A 22,500-nucleotide genomic window follows, 5' to 3' on the forward strand; every position below is an offset into this window, starting at 1 on the left:
TTTCAATTTTTCAGTTGTTATTTTTTAATTTGTATTTCTTTTCAGTTTTTCCCAGTAAATTGGCATGAGAAGCATGATAAAAATGCACATGGTCACACTTACCAAGGTAAATGGTTAATAGTAGAAGTTTTGATTTGAGATATACATATAAAAACATCAAATGGAAATAAGTTATTTTTTTAAAGATACAAAAGATGTTGAAAGTATGAGAAATGGTTTATTGGACTATATGGAGAAACAAAAAGGAGGAGTTTTCAGGAGAAATGAACTACCATTTCGTTTTTTTAAGTAATTTCTTAAATTTTATTATATATTTCTTTTTATGTTAGGGTCAACTAATTTTTGTGTTAATTTCAATCAAACTCAAAACTCAATAGTCAAAAAATGGATTTTAAAGGCTTGTACCAAAAATCTATTTTTGGTGAAAATCTCTGAAGTCCATTTTTGAAGATCTTTCTAAGAACTTTTTTGAAATGTTAAGAAACTTTAAGAAAAAAACTGAAGAAATTTATCTTCTAAACTATAAGTGTTCACTTTTTTAAGCAATTTTTTTAAGGTTTAATTTTTTAAGTTTTTTTTTGAAACATTTTTTGTTTAACAACATATTTAAGTTAATAAAAGAAACTTCAAAACATTGTCCCAGTAATATTTGAACCAATAAAAACCTCCAATTTTCATAAAAACCTTCAAAAAATGCTTTGTTTTTTAAACAATATATTTTAATATTGAATACTATTTATTTGTTGAAACAGTTTATTTTAATTTAGTGGTGCTGATGTACAAAATTACTTATACAAAAAAGACTTTATACCATATCGGTATTTAGCATTACTATTTGATTCCACTGATTCATACCTTGGAAAAACTGTAAGTATTTTTAAGAATATCAGATAAATTATTAGAATTTGTAATACTGTCATTAATATGTAATTAATTTTATTTTTATTATAATTAATTTTGTATTTTTTGTATTATTTTCTTTTTTCAACTTTTAATTTTTAGTTGGCTTTAGATACAATGAAAAGTAAAAAAGTTGTTTTAAAAAGAGCATCCAATGTATGTTTTCTTTTTAAATTTAATGTTTTTTGTTTGGTTACATTTATATAATAATGTATATGAATTATGTTGTAAAAAAAATTTTTTTAAGCTTTGATGATTATATCTAGTTTTGTTTGGATGGACATTTGATGTTTTCAACTTTTTTCAAAGATTTTTGTTGCTTATCTTAACATTTATTTGAATTCACTCCTATCTGCAACACTTATTATGTTAATTCTGCAACCATTAGTTATGCTAGGTCTAAGTTTGCAAACAAGTCTGCAAAATACAATAGAAATCAATAGAATATTCTCATCTGAAAAGATATGAATGAAAGAGTCATTAAGATTGTTGCAATTCATGATAAGATCTTTTTCATTGAAAATCACAAATTGTTTAAAAGTTTGATGTTACAAGAGTTGATATAGAATTAAATTTAATGTGAGCCTTAAGCACTTGTAGAGCAACTTGAACTTCTTTTTAAAGCTGTTTATATAGTTCTGTAATCAAGGAATAAAGCTATTTTTTTTTATCAAAAATGGTTACAAAAGTCTTTAATAATAAGATACGAAACAGGATGGTTTGAAGTTTATTAAAAGTAAAAACTAAGTTTATGGTTTTTAATTTTTTTACGAAAACATAATAACAAAAAACATTTATTTAATAAAAACTTAAAGCCAAAATTTTTTATTAAATAATTTCAAAAATATTGCTTCTTTCCTCTTTTTAAAATTGATTTATTAACATTACAATTTTTTTTTTATTTTTATTAACATTACAATTTTTAAATAAGTTTAACAATATTGCTGCAAATAAAAAAAAAATGCAAAATTTACTTAAAATATATTTTAAATGCAAATAAAAAACTGCAAGTTTAAATCCTCAGTCAATGTATGTACAATAGCTGATAAAGTATGCTGACAAAATATATTATTACTTTATCTACCTAAATCTTTGATCTATGGTTTTAGATTTAAGTTGGCAATGTACTAATATTATTTAAAAAAAATTCTTTTAACTTTATTATAATGTTCTTCATATGTACTGGCTGTCTAAGCCTTTTAGTTGGTGTACTGAAGCTCCCAAAGATAGTTATTTCAGTATGATTCTATCAATGTTTCTTTATGCCCAATGATGTTAAACTTATAATTGTTGATATGTTTACATGTATTTATTCTTATTTAAAAAAAAAACTTTTTAAGTAATTGTTTTGGTATATCTTTTTTTTAGGATGAACTTAAAAGTAAATATAACGTTGTTACAATTCCATCATTAATATTAATTACTATTTCTACTGGAAAGTTTAAAGAACTGAGTCCGTGAGTAGTTTAATTTATAAGTCCATATATAATAGAATGAAGTGAAAAAAATTTAATTTATAGTCATCAAATATTGGCTTAGTTTTATCAAATTTTAAAAAACTTCAAAATTTTACATACTTATCTAGTAACTATAAAACATATAAAATTATAACCATTGGGTGTGGTGATCTAAGGCTGATTGAAATATCGTTTTATTATTTCATAGTGGTCTAAAGCCACTATGAAATAAGCCACAGTTTTTATTAGAATAAACTACATGTTTAACATGTATTGCAACAAACTTGGATCAAAATTCTGGTTTGGTATTAAAAAAATTTTTTTTTACTTTTTGGTTTTAATCTGGCACGGATTAAACCATATTTTGAGAAATGCTTAACCATAACAGTAAAGCAACAAGTTTTTTAGAGCATTCAACTGACTGTGTCATACACAGTTGGTGTTGTTGAATAACACACATTACGAGAGATATTTTTGTTAAGTTTTAAAAAGTTACTTTGTGTCAATCAATCATATAAAATAAGTAGTCATTTGAAGGAATGTTTAATTTTGAAAAATTATGAGCTGTTTTTTTTATTACCAATATATATAAGAGGATATTTGTTTTTTGCCAAAATATGTTTTTAGGTGTCATTTATTATTCTAAGAACTGTGTGTTCAATAAAATCATTTTTTGTAATATTGGGGGTGACAACTTTATAAATATTTGAAAAATAATGATTAGAATTTTGTACATGAGATGCATCGAACCATGTTTGCACAATAGTTAGAGTCTTCTTTGTTTAAAATTTATTGCAAGTGCTGGCCAGATTACCATTTTTAGGCTGGCGTGTGCAATTTTAAAAATTGCATACCCCATTTTTATTTGCTATTTAAATTTAAACAAATAACAGCAAAAAAAAAATGCTTTAGATTGATACTAAATAATTAAAATGAAAAAAGCAAAACAAATATTTTATTTCAATTCTAAACAAAAATTAAAAATTAAAACAGCAAAAAGCAACATTTTATTTTAACTCTATATAAAATAATATAAAAATGTTTTTTTAAATGCGCACCAAAGAATTTGTGTGCATGCAATTGAGCGCAAAAGTATTGGCCAAATGGAAAAGGCTATAAGTTACATTTTGATGAAACATTAGAACATATTCTCAATACAGTTGAACTCATGTAACTCAAATTCTCAAAGGGTATCAAAATGTATTCAAGCTACAAATGTTTTCAATTTATAGGAGTTCAATCCTATTTGTGTGTGTATCAGGGTCTTAGCCAGACAATTGCACTGCATATACTTTGTAATTCCCAATTGAATAAAAATTCCCAAAAAATTCAAAGACCTTTTTTTTTTTAGTCATCAAATATTGGCTTAGTTTTATCAAATTTTAAAAAACTTCAAAATTTTACATACTTATCTAGTAACTATAAAACATATAAAATTATAACCATTGGGTGTGGTGATCTAAGGCTGATTGAAATATCATTTTATTATTTCATAGTGGTCTAAAGCCACTATGAAATAAGCCACAGTTTTTATTAGAATAAACTACATGTTTAACACGTATTGCAACAAACTTGGATCAAAATTCTGGTTTGGTATTAAAAAAAATTTTTTTTCCTTTTTGGTTTTAATCTGGCACGGATTAAACCATATTTTGAGAAATGTAACTCAAATTCTCAAAGGGTATCAAGGAGTGATAGTAACTGTATCTGTTGCAGCTCTATCTGTTACTGATGATGGTAAATATTCGTCATCTTTGAAAATTTCAGAATTGAATGGCTCAATGCCAGCTACTCTAAATCCTGTCTGTATATTAGATGGTGAGAAAGCTTTTGTATACGGTTCTCGAACTATTGAAACAATATCATAAATGGTCATTGGTCTTGGGTTTGAAACCATCCAATTATCACATGCAGAATTGGAAAACCTTTTCAATGGTCCAAAAACAGTTCTATCTAATGGCTGCAATTTATGGCTGCAATGGGGAGGAAAACTTATCATTGTAATTCTGTGTTGAATTGCAAGCTCCAAGCCTTTAACAGAAATATGACTTTCATGACTGTCGAGAAGTAACAAAACTGGAGATTCCTGAGAACAGTTTGAATATTTACCTAAATGTTTAATCCATTCTATGAAAATTTCTGAGTTCATCCAACCAGAAGGATTTGCAAATCCCACACATCCAGGAGGTCCTTCCTTAATCATGTAATCATGAAACTTTACCCTAGGAAAAATAAATAATGGAGGAATGGAATTTCCAATAGCATTAGAGGCACAACATGCAGTTACCAATGTTCCTCGTTCTGCAGATGTGATTCTTCCAACTTGTTTGCTTCCTCTACCAGCTAAAACCTTTACCGGCTTTTGAACGGTTGTTAAACCAGTTTCATCAACATTATATATACAGTTAGGATTATATTTATATCGATTTCTTACCGTTTTAAGATTTTGAAAAAACTCTCTTACAGTGTGTTTGTTAAAAGCTGTTGATCGAGCGAAGCTCGTTGCTTCAGGTGTTCGTAGAGACAACTCTGGTTGTCTTTTCATAAAACCTTGCAACCAATCAATGCCTGCAATTTTATTTTTGATCCATGATGATGGGCATATCTTATTGTTTTTTAAAGCAAATTCATATGCCAATAATCGCGTTGACCTAGTTGTAAGGCCATAGTTCATTTTTGATGCAATTAGTAAATAACTTGATAAACTTTTTTCATCTTCTGCTGTAAAAACTTGTCTATTGTTGTAGTTAGGCTTGAAAGCTTCATTTGGATTAAGCCTCTTTTTACGACAATATCTTTTTAAAGTCATTCTATCTATGTTAAACTGACATGCTACAACATTCAGTTGTGTTCCTTCTAAAATTTTATTAACAGCTACTTTCATTGTTTCACTTGGTATAGCAACTTTATTTGTTTTTTTAATTCTATTTCTAACCATTTTAAGATCTGTAAAAAAATATATCAATAAAAACATATGTTTTTAATAAATGCTAATATTTAACATAATAATATTATGTTAAATATTTTTTAATTATTATGTTAAATATTATTCTTTTGATATTATAAAATAATAGTATTATTATTACTAGCTTATAACATAAGTAGATTTAAAAAATGAAATGCTAAAAGCTATTGTTTGTTTATATATAGTTTTTTTTTAAATTATAAATACAATTCCATTCGTTTAACTGTATTGCTTATAAACAAAAACATGGGGCACTTCGTCTTCTATGGGGCACTTTGATCCTCCGATCAATGGGCCCCGCATAGTCAAAGATCAATGTACCCCAATAGGTATAGGTAACATATTGATAGCAATATCTACTGTATAAATTGCAGCCAAATAAAAATTATATATTATATTATACACCTAACACTTACAAATTTAAAATAAAATTGTTGTTAACCCATACAGACATCTAAATAAAAATATATTTGAATTATAGTACAATTTAAAAAAATCACTTTTTATGACGAAAAACAATATTTTTTTTTTTTTTTTTGACGCTGATAACCTTATGAAAAAATATTACGAATAACCAATTAGGGAAGCATAATGGTTAATTAAATTGCAACCTCACTTCTAGTAAGGCAAAAATGAACAAGTAAAAGCCAAAAGATCATACTGCCCCGGCGATCAATGCGCCCCCATCTCCCCTATATTGCTACTTTTACATAAAGATTGATGAAATTGACATAAAAATGAACAATGTTTTACTTGATGTGTTATAAAAAATTTTCAATAATAATGTTATTTTAAAAATTCTAATTTTCTTTTTAAAAACAAAATGTTGTATTGCTTTTAAAAACAATGCAACAGTTTACTTATTGTTTTTGAAGTGTTAATGGCCAACAATTTTAACTTTTTTTGTAATACTTTTAAATTATATTGGTGTAAATATGTTTTAGTAATTTTTCTAAATTGTATTTTTGTAATATGATTCTTATTTTGTTTAAATAAATATTTTCATTTGTGTATAGCATATTACAACTACTATTATATATTACACTATTTTTGGCCTATGATGAATAACTTAAATCATACTAGATTTTGTTTATACATTGGGCTCATAGATATTAACTAAAGGGGCTCATAGATATTAATTAATTAAATTAAGTTTAAAATAAACCGACTCAAGATGAATTATTTGTATGACTACCTTTTTAAAATTAATAGGTAAGACTACCTATAGGATACCTATATAGGTGAGACTACCTTATCTTAGTAAAATAAAAATATAATTACTTTCATTCAACAAATTTGACTGTATATATAAAAATTATAAGCTATAATTATAATATAGTTCTTTTGGTTTTTACTTATAATAATATTATTTTAAATGTTGCATAAAAGAATTTATGTTTTTCCAAACAAATTTTTTTTAATTTTTAGAATGAACCGAACTCATAGTGCATATTTAAATGTGTTAAATCAATTGGCTGGTGGTGATGTAATAAATGCATTAGAAGATTTGCATCCACCTTTAGTTATTGATGAAAAAGCTTTGCAAATTGTAGCTAACATGTATTTTTGTTTTTTTTACTTATCTAATTTATCTTTCTGGAAAATGCAAAAATATGCACATAAAAATGTATAAAAAGTAACAAATATGTTTGAAGTACAAAATATCATATGTACAAAAGTCGTATTTTACATAATATGCTCTACGATTAAATAGATACTTGTTTCCACTTGCCAGTTTATGTGGTTGTTGCTAACTTCCAGTTGGTATTAATTTTAAGCACATTAACAATTGATATTTTTTTTGTAATATATTTGTATTGTATGATAACAATAATGTTGCTCTTATTTAGAGGTTTTCAGTTGTAATTATTTTTAATTCAGTTTTTTTTTTAATTTTTCTAATTCTAATCTTCTTAGAATCTAATTGAACCATGTTCAATAGGGTGACAATTTTTTTTTTTTTTTTTTTTTTCACAGTTTTTTTATTTTTTTTTTTTCATAAAAAATAAATAAAAAAACTATTTAATTCTTCTCTTTTCTTTTTAAAAATTTGCTTCGTTCATTTGCCAATATTTTCTTTGTTCATTGTCAATATTTTCTTCATTTGTTGTCAATATTTTCTTCGTTTATTATCAATATTTTCTTCATTCATTGTCAATATTTTCTTCGTTCATTGTCAATATTTTCTTCATTCATTGTCAATATTTTCTTCATTCATTGTCAATATTTTTTTACTTCTTTAAAATGTATCAGTTTGAAGAGTAAAATGTAATTTGATGTTTAGTTTTTCATTCAATGAATAAAATAACACTGCATTGCAAAACTTTTTACGGCTTTTTTGCTTCTTTTTTTTTGAACTTTTTTAAACTGCTAACAAAACTACTAATAAAAAATTGTACTTATAAAAAGTAAATATAGTTTCAGGTAAGATTTATTAAAGTTATTACTTAGTATATTATTTATTAATGACATAAATAAATTTAATGAATTATTTTTAAGTTAAATATAAATAAAAAATTAACAAACATTTTTTATGTAATTGCCAATATATAGACACAAATATGCAATCAAGTATTAAAAAGAAGGCGAAACATGTTAGACCTCTGAATGTCAGTTTTAGGAGGCCCCTTTACCTTCTTAAATCTTCTATTTCTTTTTTACCTCTGAATCAGCTTCCAACTAATGGGTTACTTCTAAGACATTATCAATATTTAATCAGCAGTAGATCAAAATGGTTCAAAAGTATTTACGATAATTTTTCTTGTCCTATGAGATCAAATTTTAACATGAAGTGCAAAGGAAAAACAACTTATTATCAGGAAAGTGGAGATTTGTGTCTTCTTAGAAAAATAGTGACATCTGGGAGTCCTGTGGTTTTAAAAACTATATTATTGGAGAGGATAAAATATTATCAAAATTTGTGAAACTTCACAAAAAATGAGTATTAATGACCAAGGGAAAGTTGCTAGTTTGGAAAAAGGACACCTAAAAAAAATTAGTAGAAGAATTTCAATCATAGAGACTTTTTGGCGTTGGAAAACCCAATATTAATGAGCTTATACAACTCAATCAAGATATGCCAAGAAACATAAAGAGTAAAGAGGAAGATTTAAACTTTTTTGGTAGATCAGAAAAATACTAGAAAACAGTTTATAAGCAGGTATATAGATAAAGAACTTGAAGCAAAGATTGAACATAGACAAGAGAGATACTGTAGATATACAGATTATAAGAAAAAACTGTCAATAGAGGCCAATAGAGATCATGTGAGATCAATCAAATATCATAATGACAAGAACTACAATTACTTAGATTTAGAAGATTTAGAACCCGCAATTAGAAGTGTTGATGGAAATTATTCAAATGAGATAAAATCAATATCAGATAATATTTATCATGAATCAGATAATATTTATCATGAAAAATCTAAATTGTATATTTTACATGTGTATTGTATATTACTTTATAGAATAAACTGTGAGTGTACTTTTTCATTTTCATTTTTTGGTAATATTATTGTAGATCTTTCATATCTGGCATCAATGGTAGGTAATACTAATTATAATTTTGATGAGGATGAATATCAACAAAAAACATCAAACAATTCTAAAAAAAAGAAAATTAACAACATATCACTCATGCTTGGATCCGATTTAATCCTTGTCAATAAAGAAGTTACTCAAGATGGCTTAATTGCAGCTACAACTCCTCTCAGTGTAAGGACCGGCTTAAGCTACCAAGATCAAACAATGTTTAAAGCCAGTATTATGAACTACCTGGGAGTAAATATGAAAAAATTAAGATAAATAGAGAAACAGTCAGATTAAAGCGTTATGAGGTTGTTTAAAATCACGGAAATAAAATTAGACAGAACTATATTGAGGAAATGAGAGGAAAAAATCTTGTCCTTCAATTTGATGGCAAACTAGTTACACATTTGTATAAGGAAATCCAACAAACTATTACAAGAGATAGAATTGGTGTATCTGTTACTAATCCTGGATTTTAATACAAGGACAAACTTCTTTTAGGAACTGTTCCAATTGACACAGGTAAAGCATCTGATCAGGCTTTAGTTATTTAAAATTTGTTAGAATATTTTAAAGTTTTAGACCAAGTATTTGCTGTGTGTTTTGATACTACAGCAACTGACACTGGTAGGTGTAGAACCTACCTCAGTGTTGAGGTAGAAACCTTAATTGTGGCTATTATGTCAGCACCACATACATAAAGTACATATTAAACATACTTACAAATCAATGACTGGAGATAACACCTAGGGTCCATAAAAGGCCCTTTACTCCAACTTTAAGAAGCAATGGGAAAATATTCTCCCATTTTTATCTACTTGTGGTGGCTATTCTATTTTTAAAAAGTATGAAGAGAATACTCTCATAATTGGTTCCGGAATTCATCAGATGTACTTGGAGGCAAAAACATATATTAAATTTGTTCTTGAACTTGAGATTTTCCCCCAAGCAGGCATCTTGTGGAATACTTAGCTTTCTATCTTAATATTATCTTAATATTCAGTTTGATAAGCTAAGAAACTTTAGGTTTCATCAACCAGGTGTCTGTCATGAAGCTGGCAGATGCATTATATTACATGGCTTTAGAATTAGTATTGCCAGCTATAAACTACTTAAATCAAGACCAGCAGATTCTAGTGTCTAGAGTTTGTCTAATGATTGTTATACTTTATGCTCCAGGGTTTTTTAAAATCCAGTCTTGCTGAACATTCAGTATTGAGTGACTTCAATTCATTCAAAGCAAAAATCATAAAGGATAATATGCGATATTAATGTAGGAACTTCACTTCTAAATAGTTTAAAATCTCACTCTAATATCTTTAATCTTAATATCTAATATCTCTAATATCTTTAATCTTAATATCTTTTAATCTAATATCTTTAATCTTAATATCTTTTAATCTAATATCTTTAATCTTAATATCTTTTAATCTAATATCTTTAATCTTAATATTATTTAATCTAATATCTTTAATCTTAATAATCTTTCACCTTTAATCTTAATAATCTTTCACCAGTAGTAGTCATGGCTCTTGGTGACCTTGAAATTCAAATAAAGTCTAAAATTTTGAAAGCCTTGTCCTAGCTCGAGGTTCCTGACACTAGTGAAATTAATAAAGAGAAATCACTTCCTGTTTTAATAGATAAAAAAACTAAACTTTGTGAACTTGTCACCTGTGAAAGCTAATTTCTTTTTGTCATTTTGAACTTAGTAAAGGAAACAAAATTTTGGTTGGAAGCATGCAAGAATAAAGAGTCTAGATCCTCGTACTAAAAATTTTTCCTTTTTATTAAACACCTCAGTGTCATAAATGAATGTTCTGAAAGAAACATTGGACTTATACAAAAGTTTGTGAACTCTTCACACTCTGAAGATCAGAGACAACATTTTGCTAGTTGTTCGAGAAAATCGAAAACAGATTTCAAAGAATGTTTATCAAAATTTTGTTAATTTGAAATAGATATTGTTATTTGTTATAATAGATATTGTTATTTGTTATATTGTTGTAAATGCAAACATTTTTAATTTGTTAAACTCTTTTGTAAATTATCTCAGATTGTTAGTTAAAAATACTAATAATATAAAACAGTAATAATTCTAACATATGCTTTTTTACATACATTTGTTAGAATAAAGCGTGTACATAAAAATAAATGTGAAAGTAGAAAAACAACTAAAAAAAGGACTCCTCGATTTTTATTTCGAACCAAGTAATAATTTTAATGCAATAATATAAGAAGATCAAACATTTAAAAAAAAATTAATTATTCCTGTGGGAATCTAATAAAATTTCGAGCTTTTGCTTTAGTGATACCCATAAGCTTGCGCACAGAATAAGAATCAAAACTATTTGATGCTTTTTTAAATGGTATTTTGATATCTTCAATGTTTCTGCAAAGCTTTTTTGTTTTTTTCATTTTTCTTTTAATAATAGCCCAGTACTTTTCAATAACTCTCAATTCTGGGCAGTTTAGAGGTTTTTCTGTTTTAGGCCCAAATTTCACATTATTCTTTTTATACCATTCCTTAGCTACTTTACAATAATGAATTGAAGCTAAATTAGGCCAGAACACAGGTCTGTTGTTGTGTAATTTAATGAGAGGTAAAAGGCGTTTTTGTAAACATTCTTTAACATATATTTGACCAGAAAGTGTGGACTGAGAAACATAAGGTGTTGATTTTTTGCCACAACTGCAAATAGCTTGCCAAATCAAAGCTTTTTTAGCGAACTTGTCATGTTTTGTGTATTTAAATTTCTTATCTGCATTTCCTCTATATTTGGCAATATAATAAACAGCACCAGGAATTTGTTAATGATCATACTTGATATAAGTTTCATCATCTTCAATAATACAGAAATTTTTAGAAATAAAATTGTCATACATTTTAAAAACTATGAGAAAATCCATATATTTTTGCGTGTTCCCTTAGTAAAAGGCTTGGGTTATTCTTAAAACTGTTAACCAGTTTTCTAACTAGTTTTATATCTTTAAAACCTTCCTTTCAGGGCATGTTATTCAAAGTAGATTTATGAATGGTAATGTACTCGATGAGTCATCTATCCTTCATTTTCTAGGATTAACTCTTACTTCCAATCTTTCTTAGAAACTATATATCAAATCAATTTCAAAATTAGCATCTACTAAGGTTGCATCTTTTTATTGTCTTAACACTTTCTTACTCAAGATTCTATTCTTTATCTCTATAAATCTCAAATCCGTCCTTGTATGGAATACTGTTGCCATATCTCTGGCAGATTTTCCAATGATGCCCTTTCTCTTTTAGACAAGGTGCAAAAATGCATTGTAAACATAGTTGGACCTGCTCTTGCAGCCAACATCCAACCATAATCACATTGTTGTAATGTTGCTTCTCCAGTGGTGTACACTGGATTTTTAGATGTTTGAGTTTTGACACTTACAGACATCGTGCAAACACCAAACTTGTATGTTTATGCTTATATCAAAAAAGAATGTTTTGCAAAGAATTGGGATGATTAGAGCTTGGGAACAAAAAAAACCTAATTTTTGGGCCCACCCTGCCCTTAATGTGGAAGCAACGAGTTTATAAAATATTTTCTTTACTGTTTTTATCTAAATTTATATTGATCAACAAATTTCAAGTTTCATGCAATAATCTTTTAGTGTACAGTTTTTATGACCCTCCAATGTTTACAGCCCCCTCAAATTGAGGGGGATTAAAACTTTATATGGTCATAGTTTTTGAAAAATAAGAGAATGTTGCATGAAATTTGAAATTTGTTGATGAATATAAATTTAGATAAAAATAGTGAAGAAAATATTTTATAAACTTGTTGCTCCCATGTTAAGGGCTGAGTGGGCCCAGAAATTAGGGTTTTTTTGTTCCCAAGCTCCAATCACCCCAATTCTTTGCAAAACATTCTTTTTTGATATAAGCATAAACATACAAAAGTTTGGAGTTTGCATAATGCCTGTAAGTGTCAAAACACAAACATCTAAAAATCCAGTGTACACCACTGTTCTCTTTCTCTTTTCGACAAATGTTATAATGGGCACTGTTCTAAAGAGCTAGCGTCTCTTGTGCCATCTACTAAAATTCATTCTCGTGTTACTCATCATTCAATTAAGTGCTCCAAAAACTTATTTGTCTAGTTTTTTTTCCTTGAATATCAGTTCTTTGGAATTTGTTTTCTTCATCTTGCTTTCCTGATTCATATAACTTGCAATCTTTTAAGTTGTCTGTCAATCGTTATCTTGCTCTGTAAACTTTGTCTTTTCTCTTCCAGTAACATCCAACTCTAATAGTGGTTGCTTGCAGCCTTTTTGGTAACAAGGATGTTGAAAAAATAAAAAAGGATTTTAAATTGTTACGAAAATATTTTAAAGTTATTTATGTATCATTTAACTCATAGATTTGGTTGCAATCAATTTGGGTTAATGAATTTAAGATCAGTCTCCAAGGTTTAATTGAGCTGAATGAATTAATAAAAGTGTCTTGTGATAATTTCTCTCTAAGTACTAACTTTTTTATAGGATCACCTTTTTAAGCTGATGTAACTCTGTTTCTTTGGTTGAAAGGATAATGATGAATGTTAAAAAATGTTTGCAACAACCTTTAGAAACACCTGTTTTCCATTAATGCCAACGCCTACAGAGTTAAAAAGATCTAATTTACTGAAGAAACATATTTAATTTACTAGCATAGATAAGTCAATAGAATATCTTTTTAAAGATAAGTTTTAATTACCCTTAAATTGACATTTTTTGAAATTATAAAACCTTAGTAGTGTAACCAATTTTTATCAGCATAGGTGTTTTTTTGTATTCTGAACCTTCTGACGTCTTTCTTTTGTTATGTTGCATAATCTGAAAGATTGTGATTTATCTTTAAGTTCAAGATTGTTTCATTTCTTATCTGATTTTTAGGTGTTCTCTGTATATTTTAACAGCAAAAACATCTCTTTCTGTTTTATTTTAACTGCCAAAATATTTCCTTCTGTTATAAGTTTTATATTTGTGTTGTCACCAAAAACAGATATTTTTTTTAGCGCACAAGAAACAACTTTGTCTGTGGATGAAGATTTTAAGCAGTTGTTTTTTTGTTGTTGTTGCAAGGATTGCTTTAGGTCATTATCTTTTTGAAATATCCATCCTTTTGCATTTTATCCTTAGCATGACAAAGCATTTTATTGTTGATGATCTCCTTATACACATGCTGATCCATGATTCCTTCAATACAAAGAAAAGGTTCAATAAAATCATGGCTAAAGGCCATGGCCCTAAACCATAATATTTCCACCACCATGCTTTACAGTTAGATTTTTGGTACTTAGGATTGAATCTCTCACCTCAAGGACATTAAACATACATAATTCCATCCGATCCAAGTACTTAGTTCTTTGGAGCGATGGATTCATTGTTCATTAGAACTTTTGCCCACTTATTTGGTGTCGAATCTAAATGTTTTTTTGCCAAATTAGCTTGAGCTTTATGGTTCTGATAACTTGATAATGATTATTTAACCAGGATATCTCTACAGCTTTACTGGTAGCCTTACCTTTCTGTTAAAGATCTAGCTTGGCTTTCACAAATTCTAGTCAGATGGCCATTTATGTTTAAACTGAATGCATGGTCTTTAAATTCTTTTATTAGTTAAATTGATCAACCATTCTTCTCCAAATATCTTGTCTCTATCAACTCATCAGTTTTGCTCAATTGCTCAAACAAAACTCTAATATATATATAGTTTTTTTATATTAGGTTATTATATTATATTATTTTTTTATATTAGATTATTTTAATTTTATAAATCAATATTCTGAAAAAATATCCTAAATTAAAAAAAAATTTAAGACATATTTTTGTCAATCTTTATCAATATAAATCTAAATTAAAATATAAATAAACTATAAAATAAAATATGAATAATATAAATTAAGAAAAATATTTATTTGAGACACGCATCTTTTTTCTTTTTTTTTTTATAATTCACCTCCCCAAGGCTGAGAAGGCCACTAAAGATGAGGAGACTACTTGTGGTTATAACCCTCTATCAACTCTTTAACTCCAAAACACGAACCTTGACAAACAAGGCTGCTGCGCGGAGAAACAAGTTGAGCGCGGTACTACCAGGGACATGGTGGGAATCGAACTCGGAACCTCTTGCTTATGATCTCCAAAACCTAATGAAAAAACAACGATAATGATGAGAAGGAGGACGATGATAATGATAATGATGATGATGCTGATGATAATATTGATGATTAATGGTGAGGATGATATGAGGACAATGATGATGGTATTGATGATGATGATGATGATGATAATGATAATGATGATGATGATGATGATGATGATGATGATGATGACGATGATGATGATGATGATGATGATGATGATGATGATGATGATGATGATGATGATGATGATGATGATGATGATGATGATGATGATGATAATGATGATGATGATGAAAATGATGATGATGATGATGATAATGATGATGAAAATGATGATGATGATGATGATGATGATGATGATGATGATGATGATGATGATGATGATGATGATGATGATGATGATGATGATGATGATGATGATGATGATGATGATGATGATGATGATGATGATGATGATGATGATTTGAATGAAAGTAAAATAAAATAATTATTTAAATAGATCCTCTGAAGTCCATATGCAAGATATTACAAGTGCAATATCTTTTTCTCTGCTTCGTGAAGTGGGAAAAATAAATATAATTAATGGTGATGCTATGGTTGCATTGAAAGATTGGGTCAATCTTTTGGCTAAGGTAATAGTTGTTTAATATGCCATTTATCGAATTCAAATTTTAAAAAATTTTTGGTTTATTATGGGATGTCCAAAAAAAAAGATTTCCATAATTTTACATAAGTTTTTTTAACTCATACAAATTTTATTTAAATTATATTTAAATTTCTTGTAAATTAAATTATAATTAATCATAAAAACATTCAATTACGTTCAAGATTAATTTCATAATTTTTTTTCATAGCTTTTAATTTATTTAAGTTGAACAAGTATTCATTTGTACATGAAGTATAATTAATGATGTAGTAATGAATTGGTTAATATTAAAGTTACATTTATTTAGTGTCTTCCTTCCGGATCATTTTTGCAGAACTTTCTTAGGAAACTTGATAAGTGGCTGCTTGACCTTGACAATGAGATTAGTTCTGAAAAGTTTGTGAAATATATTGAGGAAAATCAGGTTATATTAAAATGGTTAATTTTAATAGTTTATTACTGTTATTACTTTCTAATTAAGTTATTATTAACTTAATTATTATTAACTTAATTATTACTTATTACTACTTTATTATTACTTATTACTTAATTATTATTAATTTAATCATTACTTATTATTATTATTATTATTAACTTAATTATTACTTTAAACTTATTATTAACTTAATTATTATTTCCTTCTGAAAAGCGTAAAGTAGTGAAGAAGGTATTAAATTTAGGAAAGCAACTCTTATCTTCCTTCAGAAATTAAATGGCATGGCTGTAAGGGAAGTGCGGAAAAGTATCGTGGATTTCCATGCGGATTGTGGACGCTTTTTCACTCATTAACTGTAAGCTGTAGTGACGACAGTGGCATGACTGGTTATGAAATTCTTAGAAGAATAAGGTCTTTCATTGATCATTATTTTGGTTGCCGTTATTGTCGCGATCATTTTATTGAAATGTCTAAAGATTTGCAAAAGGAAGTCAAAACGCAAGAAGAAGCCATTGTTTGGCTTTGGTCTCGTCACAATCGCGTAAATGCTCGGTTAGAAAAAGACATATCTTCTGATCCCTTTCATAGAAAAGTTCAGTTTCCGCCCAAAAACATATGTGCAAACTGTCATAATCCTATAAGTACAAAAGATACTCTTATTTTTTCACCTACTGTTGTCGAGGATAATGTGAAGTGGAGCCGTAAATTTGTGTTGGAATTTCTTAAAGATCACTATAATCTTAACAAGATTCAAATTAAAGATAATAAAAAAATTGTAGACGGCGAAACGCAGGATAGTGATGCCGCTCGAAACCGATTTACTTACAAATTTTATTCGCGTACAGCTTCTCCGCCATTTTCTTTGCTTGGTATGTCACGCGTTGACTTAAGTATGTGTGTTGTACTATATGGTTCAATTATAGGCGCAGTGTTTGGTCTTTACGTTTATTTTATAAGAAGGAAAAAACAGAAAACATATAAGTCTTACGTGTAAGATATTTCTAAAAAGGCTACTGTAAATATAAATTTTTTTTAATAGGAATATATCGTAATTATCAATATAATAGTATTTAACGTCATTTTAACCTGTAGAAAACCTTTTTTTTTTTTTTTTTTTTTTTTTAAATTTAATATAGTTAGGATTAAAATTTTTTTTCCTTCTTATGCAAAATGCCTTCTTGTGCAAAATAAATTCTCTTTGATTTTTCAATTTTTAGCTTATTTTTTCTGTAACTTTTCGCATTTCATTAGAAACTATTATATTTTTACAAACTTTTTAAATCCATCAATATATAGTATTTATTTATTTAATAAAATTTTTATTAAAATTTTTTTTAATTTATGGTAAAACAGTACAGTATATTACAATGCTGTAGCTGGTTAAAACACCAGCAAGTGTTAAGTGTTGCACTCTTTTGACAGTTTTTTCATTTTTTTATTCAAATTTTCTTCAATTCGATAAAATTTTTCTCCTTCTTATGCAAAATGCCTTCTTGTGCAAAATAAATTCTCTTTGATTTTTCAATTTTTAGTTTATTTTTTCTGTAACTTTTCGCATTTCATTAGAAACTAATTTTTTTTAGGATTAAAATTTTTTCTTCTTATGCAAAATGTTTTTGAATTTGTTCAAAGATTTTGTGTTGACGGTTTCTTCTGGCAGAGGACTCCATAATGGTGAAACTTAATTTGTTAAAATGTTGTCTAACTCCATTATTTATTATTTCCGTTTTATTTAAACCAGTGACCGCTCGCATTATACCTTTGAAAAAAGAGTTGATCATGGCCTTCTGTACTAACAGGCCTCGTAAACGTGTTACTCGGGGCCTGGGGCTGGGAGTTAATCTAATACTCTTAAGCTTATCTTGCAAGTTCTATCGACATCCTGGTTAATTTTCAAATTAAGTAAAATATTATCTTGTTTGAATCTAAAATCTATCCAGAATGCATAAAAAATGTTGCGTACTGTAATGGTAACTGTTACGGTAATTACAATAAGCAAAATAAAGAAAAAAATTTTCGGCTTCCTTCTGAAAAAGAAGAATATAATCGTTAAATGAATGTCATTCCACGAGATAATGTACCTGACAGCCCAGATACAGTTGTTTGCGACAAACACTTTCCACCTGGATATCCAACAGTTACCAAATTTGGCCATAAAAGGCCTCGCGATCCTCCAGTTTTCACATGTGTCAAGCCTAGTTTGATACTTACTTTTCCACCACCATTAAGAACAACTTTTAAAGCATCTTCATCTGTCCGGAACATTATAGCCGATGAACTTGATATGTTTTTAGCTGCTGATAAGATTTCATATTTTAAATTATTACATCAGAAGCTACAAAATAAAGAAATTGATTTTAATGTAGTTGATGTAACTTGGTATTTTGCTGGTGAACATTTGCTAATCATTCATTCAACAGACTTTGAAGAAAACTCTTCGATTGTCAGATTTATGCTTAAGATTAAGAATGATCTTACTTTTGAGGGATACTTTTGTGGAGTTAAGTATAAAATTGCATCTCTATCTCAAAATAGAATTTTCATAGTTGATTCTTGCTCGAAATTACAAGAAGCTATTAATTTTTTGAATAATTTAACAAAAGGCAGAAAAATTATGAATCTTTTGCAGCTGATCCGTGACATGAGCTCTACTACAATTGGGAAGAAAAAATACAGCACAGAAACTATTGTTAGAGCATTTGATTATTTTGCGATTTCAAGATCATTATATGAAAGATTAAGAAAAGTTATGAATTTCTAAGTATTTCCCTCTTAACAAAGCTAACTTCAAAACTGGATTCTGCAATGGACGATAGAGAGTTTTTAAACTCTCTATCGTTTCTTCAAAGCTTGACAATGAAATGCAAAAAAAAGTGTATACTTTTAATTGATGAAGTCTATATTAAATCATCGCTTACTTATCATGCTGGCTCAGTCTTTGGTAAAGCAGTAAATAAACCAGGCTCTTTAGCAACAACTATTTTATGTTAGTGTCACTTTATGGGGGGCCGCAATATTTGTGCAGAATTTTACCAGTTTGTGAGCTTGATTCTGAATTTCTTTTCAAACAAACTCAATTTATCTTAGAAGGAATAAAGAGTGCTAGAGGGGTACCTGTGGCCCTAATATGCGACAATAATTAAGTAAACCAAGCACTATTTAAAAAGTTTGATTGTGATGATCCATGGTTGACTAAAGACAATATGTTCTTGTTATATGACTTTGTGCGTTTACTTAAATCTGTTCGTAATAAATGGATCACAGAAAAAAGTCAAAAGTTACGTTATGAATATGATGGGAAAACGAAATATGCATGCTGGTCTAGTATCTTAAGCTTGTTCAAACTCGAAGGAAATAGCATTGTAAAATTGTTTAAACTTACAACTGTGTTTGTTGCACCAAAACCTATTGAGAGACAAAAATTGTCTACTAGCCTACAAGTCTTTTGTGATGAAACTGCAACTGCTCTAAAATCCAACAGTAGCATAAAAGAAGCGGACGACACCATTACTTTTATTGAAATATTTGTAAGATTCTGGAAAATTGTCAATATAAAAGGACCTTATGCTGATATTCGATATAAAGATCCAGACAGAGCAGTTATATCAACTTCAGAAGATGCTAGACTAGCATTTTTACTTTCTCTTGCAACAATGGCAGAACAAATGTCCAGCAAACAGGGAAACAGACAATTTCAGTTGACCAGAGATACAGGTGCAGCTTTAGCTCATACGTGTCTTGGTTTAGTAGCCGCTACTAAATTTTAGTTACAACATTCTTTTAAGTATGTAATACTCGGAAAATTTACAACTGACCCACTAGAAAAAATGTTTAAAAAACTTCGACTATGATCTGGAGGCACATTTTATCAATGTGCAAAATGTCGTAGAAAAAGTTAAAATTCAAAGAGCAAAATTAAGTCTCCATATTGGTATAGATATTGATTCTTTATCTGCAGAAAGCGGACATAACTACCAAAAATGTGGATACTTTCTTAGCAGTAATGCTATTGATATATTTGACAATTTGCCTGAGTTAGAAAAGAGTTTGCAAATAGATACAAAAGCAGGATTAGTATATCTTGCTGGATATATTGTGCGAAATGAAGTGGTAAAGCAAGAAGTTAAATTTTACTATGGAAAATTTGGTGATTATACTGCAGAAATAAATTGTGGAGGTTTGAAGATACCAAATGACAATGTTTGTCAGTGGACTATTTTCTCTTATATATTATTTCATGAAATTGTTAGTAAAGTCGGCCGAAAGTCACTCTGCAATGTACTAATGTTGATATCAGAGTCTTTTAACTTTAATATGGAAAGAAAACATGCTATTTCTCTTTCAAACATTTTTTTAAAAAACCATGTTAATTTATAAGAGCCACAACAAAAGATTTTGAAACTTTCAAAGTAAACCTATCGATTTTCTAACAACTTTTATGTTACATATATGCTCTGTGTATTTTCTGTGATTTTGTTATAAAATATAACTTTAATTTATAGCTAGGGAGTTTTTTTAAAAATTGTTACAATTTTGCTGTTACTTACACTTTGAATTAAAATATTCAATTTATGTTTTTGCATTTTAAAAAAAACTAAGTTTTTTTTTTGTGTGTAGCCTTGATATATTTCCAATATTTTCTATGTATATGTTCAATCAATGATTATGTGATTTTGTATGATTTTTAGCACCTTATAGCTAGTTAATGTTTTACTAGGTTTATAGCTAGGTAATGTTTTACTAGGTTTACAGCTAGGTAATGTTTTACTAGGTTTACAGCTAGGTAATGTTTTACTAGGTTTACAGCTAGGTAATGTTTTACTAGGTTTATAGCTAGGTAATGTTTTACTAGGTTTATAGCTAGGTAATGTTTTACTAGGTTTATAGCTAGGTAATGTTTTACTAGGTTTATAGCTAGGTAATGTTTTACTAGGTTTATAGCTAGGTAATGTTTTACTAGGTTTATAGCTTACTCGGTTTAGTTTTTGTAGATAAAGCTTAGTAGCTAGGGAATGCTTTTTTTTATTTTTGTGTCAACTTGTTATTTATAAACTTGTTATTATAATTTTTTTTGTATCTTGTTATTTATTAACTGGTCTTATTTATTTAGTAAGTTAAAAAAAATTAGCTATAGTTCATGCATACTAAATGTAAATGGTTTTTTACGAGCAAAAACATGCAATTATAAACTTTTCTTTAGTTGTTGTTGTTTTTGATGGCCCCCAGTCTCAGGCCCCGATTAACGTGTTTACGAGGCCTGTTAGTACAGACGGCCATGGGGTGGATTGATTAGCTCGACTTTATCTATTCCTTTAAATATTTTGAAAATCTGTATCATGTTCATGTTCAGCATGTTCCCTCGTCATTTTTTCTTATCTAGAATTATTAATTAAGTTTGGCAAGACGGTCTTTATATGTAAGGTTTTTGAAACTTTTTTCACTTTTTTTATATCTCCTTTTATATTTAAATACTAAATTGGAGCAGCAAATTCAATATGTGGTCGTACAATAACTTTGTATAGTAACTTAAGCATACTTTCGTTGTGATGTGCTAAGGTTTATCTGATTTGACCTATGATTAAACTTGCTTTTGATGAGGATTTTATAATCTGAAAATAATTAGAAAACGAAGATCATTCAAAATTGAAGTCCTGAAAATATACTTTAAACACGATTTCACTTCGTTTTTATCCGTTGAAAAATCAATAGATATACAACTGCATTTTGTTACGCATACATTCCAGTTGTATTACTCATAAGTAGAAATTTTTTTACAGGGTATAAAATTTTTTTTTAATTCAGAATTGATGTTACCTATGCCCACCAAATATTATAAGAACAGGATTACTAAATACTATTAAATCATTACTTGTATATTCCTGACAAAAAAGAAGAATTTAATTCGGCTATGTCATATGTTCAGTATTAAATATTGCGAATAGGATTTGTCATGGTTAAATCTTTCATTTCTTGTTTGGTTCAGTTGCAGCTTCTACAACAGCGCCGTGTCACTAAAACCTTTAAAATTTCCAATTGTAGTTGCAGAAAAATAAAACTAAGTTCTACTTCAACTGTAGTTTTTGAAAACACCCATCACTTTTATAAAATGCCAAATTTCAGTTGGCTCATCGAAGAAATAAAACCTTCAAAAAGAATACTATGAAAATTTTATTATAATTTGATTTTATCCGTTTAGAAAAGGTAAAAATGTTCAACAGAAGTTTTACCATAAAGGAATGTTAAATGTCTTAAAGTTACAATCGCTTATTTTTTACGCACCTATCTTAAAGGATTAATTGTTCTAAGGTCGTCACAAATGTTCTACTTGTCATAGTGTATTACCTACTTTCATGCGATTTCTGTTGTCATTCACTGTTGAAAAACTCTTTATTTCTTTGTCTGTAA

The 22,500-nt window shown here is 28.0% G+C and overlaps 1 protein-coding gene across 1 annotated transcript in view; it reads left to right on the forward strand.

The window, feature by feature from the left end:
- Positions 1-17,154, forward strand: part of LOC100213401 (sulfhydryl oxidase 1) — a 22,637-nt gene extending 5,483 nt beyond the window's left edge. The window contains exons 3-11 of the mRNA XM_065790326.1: positions 46-106; positions 186-288; positions 768-867; positions 1,003-1,056; positions 2,269-2,357; positions 6,751-6,882; positions 15,513-15,645; positions 15,967-16,083; positions 16,340-17,154. Coding sequence (XP_065646398.1) covers positions 46-106; positions 186-288; positions 768-867; positions 1,003-1,056; positions 2,269-2,357; positions 6,751-6,882; positions 15,513-15,645; positions 15,967-16,083; positions 16,340-17,089 — 1,539 coding nt within the window. The 3' untranslated portion in view covers positions 17,090-17,154. The remainder of the gene's footprint in view (positions 1-45; positions 107-185; positions 289-767; positions 868-1,002; positions 1,057-2,268; positions 2,358-6,750; positions 6,883-15,512; positions 15,646-15,966; positions 16,084-16,339) is intronic.
- The last annotated feature ends 5,346 nt before the right edge of the window (positions 17,155-22,500 follow it).

This window comes from Hydra vulgaris, chromosome 02 (genome assembly GCF_038396675.1).
Source record: "Hydra vulgaris chromosome 02, alternate assembly HydraT2T_AEP".
NCBI classification, from domain to species: domain Eukaryota; kingdom Metazoa; phylum Cnidaria; class Hydrozoa; order Anthoathecata; family Hydridae; genus Hydra; species Hydra vulgaris.